The sequence below is a fragment of the Oncorhynchus masou genome, chromosome 18, assembly GCF_036934945.1.
Source record: "Oncorhynchus masou masou isolate Uvic2021 chromosome 18, UVic_Omas_1.1, whole genome shotgun sequence".
Classification (NCBI taxonomy): domain Eukaryota; kingdom Metazoa; phylum Chordata; class Actinopteri; order Salmoniformes; family Salmonidae; genus Oncorhynchus; species Oncorhynchus masou.
The window spans coordinates 11,982,173-11,998,357 of NC_088229.1; the positions used below are offsets into that span (position 1 = coordinate 11,982,173).

General features: G+C 42.5%; 1 protein-coding gene across 2 annotated transcripts in view; it reads right to left on the reverse strand.

The window, feature by feature from the left end:
• The window catches only part of LOC135503968 (Fanconi anemia group E protein-like), a 40,917-nt gene extending 33,077 nt beyond the window's left edge, over window positions 1-7,840 (reverse strand). The window contains exons 1-10 of one of the 2 annotated variants that reach the window (XM_064922174.1): window positions 7,520-7,840; window positions 6,725-7,352; window positions 6,582-6,626; window positions 6,436-6,492; window positions 6,203-6,346; window positions 5,391-5,514; window positions 3,626-3,701; window positions 3,436-3,502; window positions 2,511-2,636; window positions 1,897-2,302 (exon numbers count right to left, since the gene is read on the reverse strand). In XM_064922174.1, the coding sequence (XP_064778246.1) occupies window positions 2,198-2,302; window positions 2,511-2,636; window positions 3,436-3,502; window positions 3,626-3,701; window positions 5,391-5,514; window positions 6,203-6,346; window positions 6,436-6,492; window positions 6,582-6,626; window positions 6,725-7,352; window positions 7,520-7,728 (1,581 nt within the window). In that variant the 5' untranslated portion in view covers window positions 7,729-7,840 and the 3' untranslated portion in view covers window positions 1,897-2,197. Of the gene's footprint in view, window positions 1-1,896; window positions 2,303-2,510; window positions 2,637-3,435; window positions 3,503-3,625; window positions 3,702-5,390; window positions 5,515-6,202; window positions 6,347-6,435; window positions 6,493-6,581; window positions 6,627-6,724; window positions 7,353-7,519 lie in introns of those variants that run through there. The other variant, XM_064922175.1, reaches the window with a different exon arrangement.
• Window positions 7,841-16,185: the final 8,345 nt, after the last annotated feature.

Here is a 16,185-nt window from a genome sequence, read left to right on the forward strand (position 1 = left end):
CCACGAGGTACCAAAAAATGTCTACAGCATTGAAGATCCCCAAGAAAACAGTGGCTGCCATCATTCTTAAATGGAAACCGTTTGGAACCACTAAGACGTCCTAGAGCTGGCCGCCCAGCCAAACTGAGCAATAGGGGAAAAGGGCATTGGTCAGGGAGGTGACCAAGAACTCGATGATCACTCTGACAGAGCTCTAAAGTTCCTCTGTGGAGATGTGAGAACCTTCCAGAAGGACAACCATCTCTGCAGCACTCCATGAATCAGGCCTTTATGGTAGAGTGGCCAGATGGAAGCCACTCCTCAGTAAAAGGCACACGACAGCCCGCTTGGAGTTTGCCAAAAGGCACCTAAAGACTGCCAGACCAAGAGGAACAAGATTTTCTGGTCTGGTGAAACCAAGATTGAACTCTTCGGGCTGAATGCCAAGCGTCACATTTGGAGAAAACCTGGCACCATCCCTACGGTGAAGCATGGTGGTGGCAGTATCATGCTGTGGGGATGTTTTTCAGCAGCAGGGACTGGACGACTAGCCAGGATCGAGAGAAAGATGAAAGGAGCAAAGTACAGAGAGATCCTTTATGAAATTCTCCTCCAGAGTGCTCAGGACCTCAGACTGAGGCGGCGGTTCACCTTCCAACAGGACAACGACCCTAAGCACATATTCAAGACAACGCAGGAGTGGCTTTTGGACAAGTCTCTGAATGTTCCTGAGTGGCCCAGCCAGAGCTGGATCTTCTAGGAAGATCGCACATCTCTGAAGAGACCTGAAATAGCTGCTCCCCATCCAACCTGACAGAGCTTGAGAGGATCTGCAGAGAAGAATGTGAGAAACTCCCCAAATACAGGTGTGCCAAGCTTGTAGCGTCATACCCAAGAAGACTTTTTAAAATTTTTATTTTACCTTTATTTAACTAGGCAAGTCAGTTAAGAACAAATTCTTATTTTCAATGACGGCCTAGGAACTGAAAATTGCCTGTTCAGGGGCAGAATGACAGATTGTACCTTGTCAGCTCGGGGATTTGAACTTGCAACCTCCCGGTTACTAGCTCAACGCTCTAACCACTAGGCTACTCTGCCGCCCCAGTGTAATCACTGCAAAGTACTGAGTAAAGGGGTCTGAATACTTATGTAAATGTGATATTTCCATTTTTCATTTTTAATAAACATGCAAGAAAATCTAAACCTGTTTTTGCTTTGTCATTATGTGGAATTGTGTAGATTGAGGGGGAAAAAACTATTGAATCTACTTCCTGGGCCTAGCCAGAGAGCCCTGCTGGACCTCCCTAACAGCCTCACCGTGTCCCTGGAGACCTTACTGTGAATGAAAAAAAAGGACAAACAACAAATTACGAAATACAACTGTAGTACAGGGCAAATAAATAATTTAAAACCCCACTTATTATGAAGTTAAGTTTCTTTGAGCTTTGAAAAAATTAAGCAAAGCTTTTGAGTGCCCCCCATTATTTAGAGCAAGCTCCAATTAGATTGTTGAACATACAGTATGTTGACACTTGACTCTTGAACAATTGTTGCTTTAACAGTAATAAATCAAAAGTAAATCCTGAACTGCTTCATGTGTTCAATTAGATAAGATAGAATTGAAGTAAATCAAGGAATTAAAGAAGAATATATAATTCTATAGTTAGAAGTGTCTCCACAAGTCCTTGGGTAAATTTGACCTTCAAAAATCATGTGTCCAGGATGTTAGTTACAAAGGTTCTCTATGTAAATCCTTCCAATTGGCAATTGTTGAAGTTCTGATTTACAGAAATATATTCCGTAATAATTAAAGAAAATCTGATCGGGACTTACATGGGATACCACATGTATGCCTCTCTGACAGCAAAATACTGGTTCAAAGACACTCTCCAAAAGGTAAACAAGATTTTTGTGCATGTTGGTTTTTATTTCAACTAGTGGGTCTCAATGCTGATTGGTTAAATGCGGATTGGTTAATACTGCATTCCAGACATTTGCAACATTGTTTACATACAGGTATGCTATGCAAGTTCTTGCAGAATTCCAGACTTTTTACATTAGATCAATATGAAACAACAAACGTCTGACTTGTAATTTGTTTTAAACACAGCTGACATAACATTTTAGTAAAAATGACTTTAAAATACCCTACCATTTACTGTACTCGGTCATTATAATGAATTTATTAGTTTAACAGTAATGTGATTCAGACAGTATTTCATGAATGTTTGATTCTCTTCAGGGCAGCTTGAAGAGACTTCTTCAAGAACGTCTCATTGGAGGACAAGCAGCAGGACAGTGTGTGTTTGTGAGCCACAGTTACCTGGACAAATACAACCAGACAATAGCAGTCTATCAGTAAACAGACATTAAGTGACAGTTATACCTTTAGACTGGACTTGGTGTTTTCATAGCCAACGTGCCTCCGTTTCCTCTTTAGGATCTAGGTCAGGTTACTGTACAGCTCTTTAGGACAACTGCTGATTTAAAAAGGGCTTTATTAATACGTTTGATTGATTGAAATAACCTACATGCGTGTTATACTTGGTCAGCACAGTGAGCATCATCTTGGCATACTTCATGGACTTGGTGAAGTGAGGTGCCTGGGAGCTTAGCTGGTCAGTGAAGAGTGTGAACAGCTCTTCATTCAGCTCCAGCTGAAAAGTGATGCAAACAGATTCATATCAATGAGAGACTAGGGATTTTATGAATACTCTGTTTTCACATACAATGCGATCAAATCCATTGGTTTGGATAGCTATGGTAGATTAGTGAACTATACTGAACAAAAATATAAATGCCACATTTATATTGGTCCCATGTTTCATGAGCTGAAATAAAAGATCCCAGAAATGTTCCATACACACAAAAAGCTTATTTCGCTCCAATTTTATGCACAAATTTGTTTACATCCCTGTTAGTGAGCATTTCTCCTTTGCCAAGATAATCCATCCACCTGATAGATGTCATATCAAGAAGCTGATTAATCAGCATGATCATTACCACAGGTGCACCTTGTGTTTGAGACAATAAAAAGCTTCTAAAATATCACACAACGCCACACGTGCAATTGGCATGCTGACTGCAGGAATGTCCACCAGAGCTGTTGCCAGAGAATTTGGCAACACATCCAACCAGCCTCACAACCGCAACACATGTAACCACGCCAGCCCAGGACCTCCACATCCGGCTTCTTAACCTGGGGATCGTCTGAGACCAGCCACCCGGACAGCTGATGAAACTGAGGAGAATTTCTGTCTATAATGAAGCCCTTTTGTGGGGAAAAAACATTTTTTTAATTGACTGATTTCCTTACATGAACTTTAAGTCAGTAAAATCGTTGAAATTGCTGCATGTTGCGTTTATATTTTTGTTCAGTATAGTTTGGTCTGGTTTGGTAGGTATGGTACATGAGAGGACAAGTTTGTATTTGAGTGGAGTAGATGTGTGGTTCACCTTCTTGTCCAGCAGGACATGAATGACAGACAGCAGTCCTTCACACCAAATCGCTTTGATTGTCATTCTGGACAAAAGAAGATCTTATGAGACTGTATAAGACGTGGTATTACAATGCATGTAATCAATAGAGCCAGAACACTTCACTAGTTGTTAGATCCATTACACCCAATGGGTTGGTTTGTCTTACTGAAACACCAGCAGTCTGAAGTGGGGATCCAGGCAGTCTTCTATCAATCTGTTGAGCAGCTCAGCCTGTGCATTGCCTGATGATACATCCCAGATTTAGATATATGGTGCCTTCATAAAGTATTCAGACCCCTTGACTTTTCCACATTTTGTTACGTTACAGCCTTATTCTAAAATGGATTAAATAAAACATTTCCTCTGCAATCTACACACAACACCCCATAATGACAAAGGTTTTTAGAAATGTTTGCAAATGTACTAAAAATAATCAAATAGCTTATTTACATAAGTATTCAGACCATTTGCTATTCGACTGTTTCCATTGATTATCCTTGAGATGTTTCTGAAATTTGATTGAAGTCCACCTGTGGTAAATTCATGACTTGGAAAGGCATATACCTGTCTATATAAGGTCCCACTGTTGACAGCGCATGTCAGAGCAACAACCAAGTCATGAGGTCGAAGGAATGGTCCGTAGAAACAGGATTGTGTTGAGGCATAGATCTGGGGAAGGGTACCAAAAAATGTGTGCAGCATTGAAGATCCCCAAGAACACAGTGGCCTCCGTCATTCTTAAATGGAAGAAGTTTGGAACCACCAAGACTCTTCCTAGAACTGGCCGCCCGGCCAAACCGAGCAATTGGGGGAAAGGGCCTTGGTCAGGGAAGTGACCAAGATCCCGATGGTTACTCTGACAGCGCTCCAGAGTTCCTCCGTGGAGATGGGAGAACCTTCCAGAAGGACAAACATCTCTGCAGCGCTCCACCAATTAGGACTTTATGGTAGAGTGGCCAGACAAAAGACACTCATCAGTAAAAAGGGACATGACAGTCCACTTGGAGTTTGCTAAAAGGCACCTAAGGGACTTTCAAATCATGAGAAACAAGATTCTCTGGCTGATGAAACCAAGATTGAACTATTTGGCCTGAATGCCAAGAGTCACGTCTGGAGGAAACCTGGCACCATCCTTACGGTGAAGCATGGTGGTGGCAGCATCATGCTGTGATGTTTTTCAGCGGCAGGTACTGGGAGACTAGTCAGATTCAAGGGAAAGATGAACAGAGAGATCCTTGATGAAAACCTGCTCCAGAGTGCTCAGGACCTCAGACTGGGGGCGAAGGTTCACATTCCAACAGGACAACGACTTTAAGCTCACAGCTTAAGACAACGCAGGAATGGCTTTGGGACAAGTCTCTGAATGTTCTTGAGTGGCCCGGCCAGAGCCCAGACTTGAACCCGATTGAACATCTCTGGAGAGACCTGAAAATAGCTGTGCAGCAACGCTCCCCATCCAACCTGACAGAGCTTGAGAGGATCTGCAGAGATGAATGAAGAAACTCCCCAAATACAGGTGTGTGTGAAGCTTGTAGCATCATACCCAAGAAGACTCAAGGCTGTAATTGCTGCCAAAGGTGCTTCAACAAAATACTGAGTAAAGGGTCGAAACACTTAATAAATGTGATCCATTTTTTTTTTTTGCATAAATTAGCAAGCATTTATAAAAACCTGTTTATGCTTTGTCATTATGGGGTATTGTGTGTAGATTGAGGGGGAAAAAAACAATGCAATACATTTTAGAAAAAGGCTGTAACGTTACAAAATGTGGAACCGTACGTGGTAAATAAAGAGATTATATATAAATAGAAAGATTAATTGATGATTAGTGGCTAAATATAACATCATAGGTGGTGAATACTATATTGACTGACAGTTAATGCCTTTCTATTTTGGATTCCACTATTGATCAATGTGTATTTCCCACTCACCTGTCTGCCCTTCCTCCAGGACTGGTCCAATCAGAGCGTGGCAGGTTGGCCTGGGGTAGCGACTGCATAGTGACGTCACAGCCGTGACTAGACAGCGTGAGGCAGGTTCAGAAAGGGACAGAACCTGCCAGAGGTCAACAGTACGGGAGAAGAAGTCGGAGATATAGGTAGCCTGACAAGCTATTGTCTTATTCACATTATAAGGCCGACTTGAACAGTACTGGCTCAGATTTTTATTTTCACATTGTCCTTTCCAGCAAAGAAACTATGATGGATTGGTAACCAGTGCAGCTTGGTAACCAGGCCAGCCCAGTGCAGCTTGGTAACCAGGCCAGCCCAGTGCAGCGTGGTAACCAGGCCAGCCCAGTGCAGCTTGGTAACCAGGCCAGCCCAGTGCAGCTTTAACCAGGCCAGCCCAGTGCAGCTTGGTAACCAGGCCAGCCCAGTGCAGCTTGGTAACCAGGCCAGCCCAGTGCAGCTTGGTAACCAGGCCAGCCCAGTGCAGCTTGGTAACCAGGCCAGCCCAGTGCAGCTTGGTAACCAGGCCAGCCCAGTGCAGCTTGGTAACCAGGCAAGCCCAGTGCAGCTTGGTAACCAGGCAAGCCCAGTGCAGCTTGGTAACCAGGCAAGCCCAGTGCAGCTTGGTAACCAGGCCAGCCCAGTGCAGCTTGGTAACCAGGCCAGCCCAGTGCAGCTTGGTAACCAGGCCAGCCCAGTGCAGCTTGGTAACCAGGCCAGCCCAGTGCAGCTTGTTTTGGCTCAGTGTTGGTCAGTGGTGTGAAAAGGGTACATATGAATGAAATGTGAGGTACCTTTCCCAGCAGGAGACTCTTGATGAGTGTGGCTGCTGTGCTGTGACTGAGATCAGGAGAGAGTTCTAGCAGGCAGCTACAGAGCTGAGGTAGGGTCTGTTCTGGCATCTCAGACAAACTCAGCATCCTACATAAGATCTCTACCTACAGAGAGAATGGTTGTTATTGGAAGTAGTGCTCATGAACGACCTGATTTTGCTAACGTTTTAGTGTCAATTTAAAAAAACTCCAACCTGGGAGGGGTCACAGTCGTTCAGCACCTTGAAGATATCCACTGAGTTCTGGTCCCACTAAACAAAGAGGACACAGGGGATTAAGGCACTTTCATGTGAATCAGTGCATCTCAGACATGATCACTTCATTAAAATAGGTATCTTACCTCCATCTCACTTTCCAACATTTCTTTGATTTGAGGGATTGAAGCCTGAACCAAGAACACATAAGTTACTTTCAGTTCTTCGGTGGTGTCAACAGAATACTAATGTGACTGAATAGTTAAGTCATGTCCTTTATTCATCTCACCTTTACATTCTCAGGCAGGGCATCACTTGGACTCCCTGCTGCTGGCTGCGGTTCCACAGCTGGTTCTGGGATGACACCAACCACCCGGTCCGTCTCCATCTCATCCTTCAAACCCTCCGTTCCCACCACATACTCCATACTGCTACAACTCCTCTCAGTGTCCACAGGAGAGAGACTTATCCTCATCCTCTTACGCTGCTGTCCGACGTCATCCTCAGGTTCTGAGTCCAGATCCACACAGCTGCTCTTCCTCTTCGGAACCACATCTAGCCCACCCTGTGAGGATGAGGAGAGTTGTGGCTCTATTGGTCCACCTAAACACAAGGCCCATCCTGTTGCTTTATCATCACCACCACCACCACCACTATCCCTCAGACGCTCACATAGTCCCCTTAGTCTTTCTCTGCACTGGGGGGTGATTAGAGGCTCCTTCCCCCCAGGGGCTCCCAGGTCTCTCCGGAGCTGTACGACCAGGGCAGACACCCAGGGGTTTGGGGCATGTTCCCCCTGGCTGAGGCAGTCTAGCAGGTGAAGGACACTGGTCCGGGGATGCAAAGGGTGGGTGAGATGGAGGAAGGACAGGAGGCTCCGTTGGAAGGCAACTGGAAATAGGCACACGAGTGGTTTGCTAAGGAAAAGAGCAGTGGGTTATCGAAGAGAAACGTATATTATGTATTTTTTAACATTTAAAATACACATCACTAGTCTGGTCAGTCTAGAGAAGTCAAACAACGAGGTCAAAAAGCCTAGCTGTTTAACTTAGGTGGAATAAACGAGTTTGGACTATTTTCTCACGTTGTCAGAGTCTGAGCATCACTGTTCAGGCATATTTCCTGCTGGCAAAGAGTCTCGAGACAGGTGTGTAGGCAGCGGTCCGGGTCTGACCGTCGCTGCCGCTGGAACACCCACAGACCTCGACGGGCACCAGTAGCTCCCGAGAGTAAAGAACGGAGCAGCAACCGGGAGCGTCCATCAAACCGGAGCAACAAAGTATTTGTGTCCATGGTCGTCTTATGGATAACAAGAAACGGCCTAAAATAAGAGTAATATGTTATTTTTTTGCCTCCAACTAACCAGCGATACAAAATGTCATGCTTTGTTTACGTTTTCACCACCCTCTTCCTGACGTGAACTTGTAACATGAGGGTCTGGCGCCACCTACTGAGCTGGAGTGGTAAGATCGATAACTGCTGGTCCCTGGTGACGTAGCTCTTGCTGACTGGAGTCCTGGACATACAGTACATTAACTAAATGGTTTTTCACTTTTTTGAGGCTATACTGAAAATGTGTGTTTGGGTCATCCATCCATATCTTTATCACAACCACTGTGTACAGTTTTGGTTTTCAGTATAAAAAGGTTCAACAAAGACAAGCCAGTCCTCAAATTTTACTTGAAGCCAACTAAGACATACAAGGGTCGCAATATTTAGGCAAATAAAGTATTTCTGTTATTTTTTTATTTATAAATTTGCTAACATTTCTAAAAACCTGTTTTCGCTTTGTCATTATGGGGTATTGTGCGTAGATTGATGAGGGAAAACAAATGTAATACATTTTAGAATAAGACTAAAGTAACAAAATGTGAAACGGAGAAGGGGTCTGAATTTACAAATGCACAGTACCATGTGTGCATATGTGGGAATTCACTAACGTTAGACATCGCCAATGTCCGCAGCAGGAAAAAACAACAAGCAGCAAACTGTGAAAGAATATTTTATTCCCTTTTCTGTGTGAACATTGAAAACATAATAGAACAAATCAAATCTAACATTAGGTCTTCAATCATCATGTCAACACCGCAACAAGAGTTTCCCTGTCAACAGTAAAGGTAAGCATGAAGCCTAATCTGGGCTCCCGAGTGGTGCAGCAGTCTAAGGTCATCACAACCGGCAGTGATTGGGAGTCACATAGGGCGGTGCGAACCATTGGCCCAGCATCGTCCGGGTTTAGGGGAGGGTTTGGCCGGGGTAGGCCATCATTGTAAAATACGAATTTGTTCTTAACAAATCAAATTTATTTATATAGCCCTTCGTACATCAGCTGATACCTCAAAGTGCTGTACAGAAACCCAGCCTAAAACCCCAAACAGCAAGCAATGCAGGTGCAGCAAGTCATCCAGAAGAGGCAGAACAATGACATAGTCAAGAAACTGTCTAAGTCATCCAGAAGAGTCAGAACAATGACATAGTCAGGAAACTGTCTAAGTCATCCAGAAGAGTCAGAACAATGACACAGTCAAGAAGATGTTCAAGTCATCCAGACTCATTGCATGGTGCTGTTGGGTAAGAACAAAAAAAAAAGCTTTTTACAATTTAGAAATTTATTGAGTGGTCACAACAATATCACAAATATCTGTTTCAGTTTACATTTATCTATGTTGAACTGTGTGTGTGTGTGTGTGTGTGTGTGTGTGTGTGTGTGTGTGTGTGTGTGTGTGTGTGTGTGTGTGTGTGTGTGTGTGTGTGTGTGTGTGTGTGTGTGTGTGTGTGTGTGTGTGTGTGTGTGTGACATTAATACGATCATTGAAATACCACAAGATGATCGTGGCGGCGATGGGGTCTGTAGCCCTGAGGCAGGTCATACCAACAGAGACACTCCATCTTGAAGGGACACCATCCATGACACATGAAGAAACTACATCTTATTTTCTGGAGTTGAAACAGAGCATTGGTTTACCACAATCAAACTAGGATGCCAGAACCCCGGAAATCCATAGTGACATCTGGTCGAGAGAATGCTAAAAGCTGACCTGCATTTATCTTTAAAGTTACGGATAAGGGTTTCCTTTGTCCTTCCACCCAGTACTTGTTGGGGATGTAAAATGCCGACTTGACTCTGCACTTTTGGCAACCCCTTGGGAAGAGAGATAAAGTTGTTGGTTACTTCGACAAGTCAAAAAAATGTTTAAAAAAAGATAGGACACTGCCGACAGTAGATGATCAAAAACTAAAACAAGCCACAATAAACTAACATTTCTCCCCATTCGCTTACTTTGTAACTTCTTCCTGGAAGTTTTGTTTTTTTCTCCAGGTGACACTGTAGCTCGCCTATCCCCAGCGCTGGTCTTCTCGTACACCGTCTTCATGCAGATGCCACAGGTCACATCTTTACTCAGGTTGAAGTTTGTCCTGGTCTGTCTGGAGGGCAAGGGGAGAAAGAGGAGGCACCACACGCTGCTGCCGCCGCCATCGCTGCCTCCTGGGAGGAAGGCTCCTGCTGAGAACAAATGTAACAGGTTTCAAGTGCTGCTTAGCAGTATTGCTTCCGCACTCAACATCCTTAATGGTAGTTGATATTGCGACCTCTGCTTCGCCAACACGCGACCACCCTGTTTGACAACATACGAACCAGCTGCGCCTCCAAATAGAATCCAATTCGGCAGCGCCAGTAGAGAAATGTCAAGCTTTTGGGAAAGCTTACAGGACAATCTTTGACTCTGTTACACAAAGAACATAACAAAAGCCAAAAAGCTCAATAAATATTTCCGTGTACCATTAGAGAATACTATTGATGATATTTTAGTTTCTTAACATATTTGTAAACATTTCTCAAAACCTGTTTTTGCTTTGTGATTAAGGGGTATTGTGTGTAGATTGATGAGGAAAAAAATACTATTTAATACATTTTAGAATAAGACTGTCGTAACAAGATGTGGAAATGTAAAGTGGTTTGAATGCTTTCCCGAATGCACTTTATGTACAGTTGAAGTCAGAAGTTTACATACACCTTAGCCAAATACATTTAAACTCAGTTTTTCACAATTCCTGACATTTAATCCTAATAAAAATTCCCTGTCTTAGGTCAGTTAGGATCACCACTTTATTTTAAGAATGTGAAATGTCAGAATAATTGTAGAGAGAATGATTGATTTATTTCATCAAATTTCCAGTGGGTCAGAAGTTTACATACACTCAATTAGTATTCGGTAGCATTGCCTTTAAATTGTTTAACTTGGGTCAAACGTTTTGGGTAGCGTTCCACAAGCTTCCCACAATAAGTTGGGTGAATGTTGGCCCATTCCTCCTGACAGAGCTGGTGTAACTGAGTCAGGTTTGTAGGCCTCCTTGCTCGCATGCGCTTTTTCAGTTCTGCACACAAATTTTCTATAAGATTGAGGTCAGGGCTTTGTGATGGCCACTCCAATACTTTGACATGGTTGTCCTGAAGCCATTTTGCCACAACTTTGGAAGTATGCTTGGGGTCATTGTCCATTTGGAAAACCCATTTGCGACCAAGCTTTAACTTCCTGACTGATGTCTTGAGATGTTGCTTCAATGTATCCACATAATTGTCTATCCACATAATTGTCCTGCCTCATGTTGACATCTATTTTGTGAAATGCACCAGTCCCTCCTGCAGCAAAGCACCCTCACAACATGATGCTGCCACCCCCATGCTTCACGTTTGGGATGGTGTTCTTCGGCTTGCAAGCCTCCCCCTTTTTCCTCCAAACATAACGATGGTCATTATGGCCAAACAATTCTATTTTTGTTTCATCATACCAGAGGACATTTCTCCAAAAAGTACAATCTTTGTCCCAATGTGCAGTTGCAAACTGTAGTCTGGCTTTTTTATTGCGGTTTTGGAGCAGTGGCTTCTTCCTTGCTGAGTGGCCTTTCAGGTTATGATGATATAGGACTCGTTTTACTGTGGATATAGATACTTTTGTACCTGTTTCCTCCAGCATCTTCACAAGGTCCTTTGCTGTTGTTCTGAGATTGATTTGCACTTTCCGCACCAACGTTCGTCCAAAGTTTGTTCATCTCTAGGAGACAGAACGCGTCTCCTTTTTGGTCAGAGACATATATTTAAAGAGTTGGGCCAATGAAGTTTCTGCATTATGATGCATTTACATTGCCCCCTCCCTAATTTCCCTATTTTTGGTACTGAATGTTATCAGATCTTCAACCAAAACCTAATATTAGATAAAGGGAACCTGAGTTTACAAATAATATATCTTTTATACTAGTTTTGCAACACCCATTTCCTCTGTGTGAGAAAGTTATTACCTCTGTACACTCAAGTACCGCTGTGCTTGGCTGCCTTAGGACCTGGAAGACTTAATTTAATAGAAGGAACCATGAATTCTGCTCTGTATCAGAGAATTCTACAGGGAATGTCAGGGCATCTGTCTGTGAGCTGAAGGAGAAGCGCAGCTGTGTCATGCAGCAAGACAATGATCCAAAACACACAATCAAGTCTACATGAAAATGGTTGAAAAGCAACACATTTGAAGTTTTGGAATGGCCTAGTCAAAGTCCAGAGCTAATTCCAACTGAGCTGTGGCAGGACTTGAAATTAGCCGTTCATACTTGAAAACCCACAAATGGCCTCTGAGTTACAGCAGTTCTGCATGGAAGAGTGGGTCAACATTCCTCCACAGTGACATGAGACTGATCAACAACTACAGAAAGCATTTGGTTGGAATGATTGCAGCTAAAAGGTGGCACTTACTTTGTACCACACGGGCATTGGGTGCTGTATACTTTATGACATAAATGTCATTGTGTCATTTGTTCACGCAGGTTCCCTTTATCTAATATTAGGTTTTGGTTGAAGATCTGATAACATTCAGTATCAAAAAATTGAATTTGAAAGAGGGCTAAACTTTTTCACTGCCCTGTACATGACACTTCAACATTCTATGGCAGCCATGTTACCTCCTCATTAACATTACATGGGGAATATTTAAACAATGTTGTGTAACAGGGAATGTCTAGAATTCTAAAAGTTGGCGTAACTAAATATATGGGTCTGGGTGTGGTGTGACCGGGGTTCAAACCTTTTTTTTAACCGATCATTGAACTGAACACTTTAGCTAGTTAAAGCTAGGGGTGAAAGACTATGATTTTTGGAGTAGACTCAGACTCCTGTGGTTGAAGCCGAATCTTCCTCGACTCCCAAAACAAGCTGAAACCTCTGCGCATAGCTTACACAACAACTCAATATTGCAGAGTCCGACTAAGAAGACATTTTGCATTCTAGAGAGAACTGGCATTAGCATGATGCTTATCAACTTATAACAAGGCCTATTTTAAAAATAGAAGGTGGTGTGTAGGAACTAGAATTATTCAGTCATAATTCCACTGCACAGCCTTGACAGATCACATGGGGTTATGTGGTGCACTATGCAGATAAACCCATTATTTGCGGTGTTACACAGCCCTTTCTGGATGGGGATAGTATTACTTGAAATGTTTATGTAATTATTATACAAGCATGTGTGTTATTCCAGTGGACAATTCACAAAGGTTTAGTTTTGACAAACTGCCCTGTCATTATTTTTCATTCAATTAACGGAAGTCTGGAGTGGAGTTCTTTATTTTGTATTGTTATTTTTTTTAAGACGTGAAGATAGTTTTCAAAGTTATGTCTAGACAAGGCTACACTGATAACTCATGCTTGGCTGCCAAATGTATAGGTGTCCCCATAATATTTACATTGAGGAAGTGTGATCATAATCATTATTTCAGAAACCATGATAAAACCACTCTTCATAAATCCGCCCCCGCTCCCCATCCTGCTGATTTCAGCTGCTGAACAGTATAGGCATAATTAAAGTGACCATGGCAACCACCCAGTCTCCTTCGTTGCAAAAATACTGAATCATAGGAGAATGGGAGTCAAGGAATCAATTATTTTGGAGGCAGTAAATTCCATAGCAATGGCATTTCAAATTCAAAGTTTGAATGAAGTTAAGTGATACCAAGTTTCAACTACAAGTTTAATCAATAACAGAAATCAGTCGTTTTAGTTGCACAAGTTAATCAAAACAACTTGTGCTCTACAACCGGATGAAATGTTGAACATTGCAGCAGATCAAAGACTGAACAACATTTAAAAAACATATATATATATATATATATATGGGCTGTGTTAGAAACCCACACAGGAACACCACTCCACCTTCCTGTTTAAGTGGGCGGCAGGGTAGCCTAGTGGTTAGAGCATTGGACTAGTAACCAGAAGGTTGTGAGTTCAAACCCCCAAGCTGTTGTTCTGCCCCTGAACAGGCACTGTTCCTTGGCCGTCATTTTAAAAAAAGTGTCAAAAATGTCTTCTAAAAATGCAATAAACTATGTGTAATGGGGATTTTTATGTTTGTGCTTTTCTTATATGCTTTTCTTCATGCAAGTTGTTGACTGAACAAATCCTCCTCTTATCAGTAGATGCAGTTTGGCAGTACGCCCAGACCTTGTTTTGAGAACGAACAAACAAACAATCTCAGTTTCAAGGTCTCAGCTTAGAGAGAAAGAAGCCTTGAGGTATTGGTCAGTCACATGAATGAAACAAAACGGTAATGATTCATTATGCTAAATCATGCAAGTATAACTTGTCTGTGTATAACTGTATATAAGACAACTGCTGGGTCTGCCCAGGGAGAGCTCCTGATTGACATGTGTACTATGATGCATTGAGTTGGTTGGAACATCTCCAGCACGCTGACAATAAACAATGATTCATTTAAGATTGACTTCGAGTGTCCCTGTGTAAGAATTTCCACAGCATATGCAAGAAAGATGTCTATACTATAGCTAAGAACGTAATACTAAGTGTATGTTGTGTAGTAATAGTTTGGTCTATTTCCACCAATGCGGTATTGTAAACACATCGTTCGTGGCCGGTGTTTGCTTGTTTGCAGACTTTTTGCACAGCTTTGACAGTGCGACTGATAATAGTGGTGGCGCTTGGCTTGGAAGTGCAAATTCAGTACACACAACATTCTATAAGTGTTATTCGACATGTCTAATTAAAAGCTTATTTAACACATCAAAGTGTTATAACATCTCTTTGACACGCAAAGACCCAAACTGCATTCAATGTGCCTCACCCTAATAAATTTGTCTATTTTCACCTTAATTAAACTACTGTTCTATTTTGGTGGTGCACATGTAGCCTATAGCCTGTTTTAGAGAAATGTAATCATCAAATATTGTAAGAGCTCTCACTGTCTGCTTACATGCCCCCTTTATTTGTCCTAAGATTCTGACTTGGTGTACACTATAAGAACGGCCCATGTTCTGAATTTTGTCGCTGTACATTTCAAAAGTGCTAAACATGTAATTATATTGCCTAAGTCAGTCCTAGCTTGCTCAATGTCTCAATCAGAATGACAGATTGCCTTATAAGCTTGTCGTCCCCTTACGCCATAGTTTGTACATCTCAATTGTCAGTAGAAATCACATTTGTTTAATTAAGGGAGTCAGCCATATCAGCTATTTGTTTTTTTAAGGCAGTAAATGAGGCTGAATGAACTGTTATGCTGCCAGACAAGGCTCCGCTGATAGCCAGGTGTAGCAGTGGTAAGGTGTTGGGACTGCTGTTAGGACAGTTTTATGAAGGCCCTAACAGTTTGTGGGCACCGTTTGTCACCATTATAGTGCAATTAATGTATTGTTTAATGGTGTGTTGTGTAGTGGCTTTGCAGGCATGTATACCGCATTTAAAAAATATCCCCCACCAAGATTTACTCAAATCACCACTGAACCTGACAGACCTTGAGAGGATCTGCAGAGAAGAATGGGAGAAACTCCCCCAAATACAGGTGTGCCAAGCTTGTAGCGTCATACCCAAGAAGACTCGATGCAGTAATTGCTGCCAGAGATGCTTCAACAAAGTACTGAGTAAAGGGTCTTAATACTTATGTAAAATTTCCATTTATTTTTTATAACTTTGCACAAATTTCACACCGTCACACTGTGTGTAGATTGCTGACAAAAAAACAAACAATTGAATCCAGTTTATAATAAAGCTAACGTAACAAAATGTGGGGAAAGTAAATGGGTCTGAATACTTTCAGAATACACTGTATTCACTATATAAGTCCACAATATTACAGTGAAGTATATCCCCTCCCGCTTAACGTCTTATTTTGAATATAACCAATGACATGTCTTTAATTTACTCTTACCTGTATAGTTGGTAGCAGCAGCTGGACTGGGAGGGCAGTGGGGCGGAGAGGTCGAGGTCGAGGTCCCCCAACCCCCAGCAGGTCTCCAAAGTCAGAGGTCACTGCCTCTTCCTCCTGTGCAGTCCATATGATATCAGCTGCTGTATCCAGGGTCTGTGGAGAGTTTGGGCCACACAGGGGCAATGTGCCTGTGCTGTTAGCCCCAGTCTCCCAATCCCCCCCCCCCCCCAAACGTCCTGGTAGGCCCTCTGTTTGAGACAGTTTTCTTCAGTTTTGGTGCCTATTTTTTTTGTATTACCTTTAACTAGGAAAGTTAATTAAGAACAGATTCTTATTTACAATGAAGGCACAAAGCTTCCTGTGGGGAAGGGATGGAAAATAAATAAAGACACACATCACAATAAGACACCACGACAATACAGAGACCGAAGACAATGCAGCAGGACACAAACATGGCACAAAACATGCGTGGAGGTGAACATGACTACAGTGAATGTGGGAGCAATGTGAAGGTTAAGTGATGTAATTGAGTGTGTGGGGGGGGGGGACA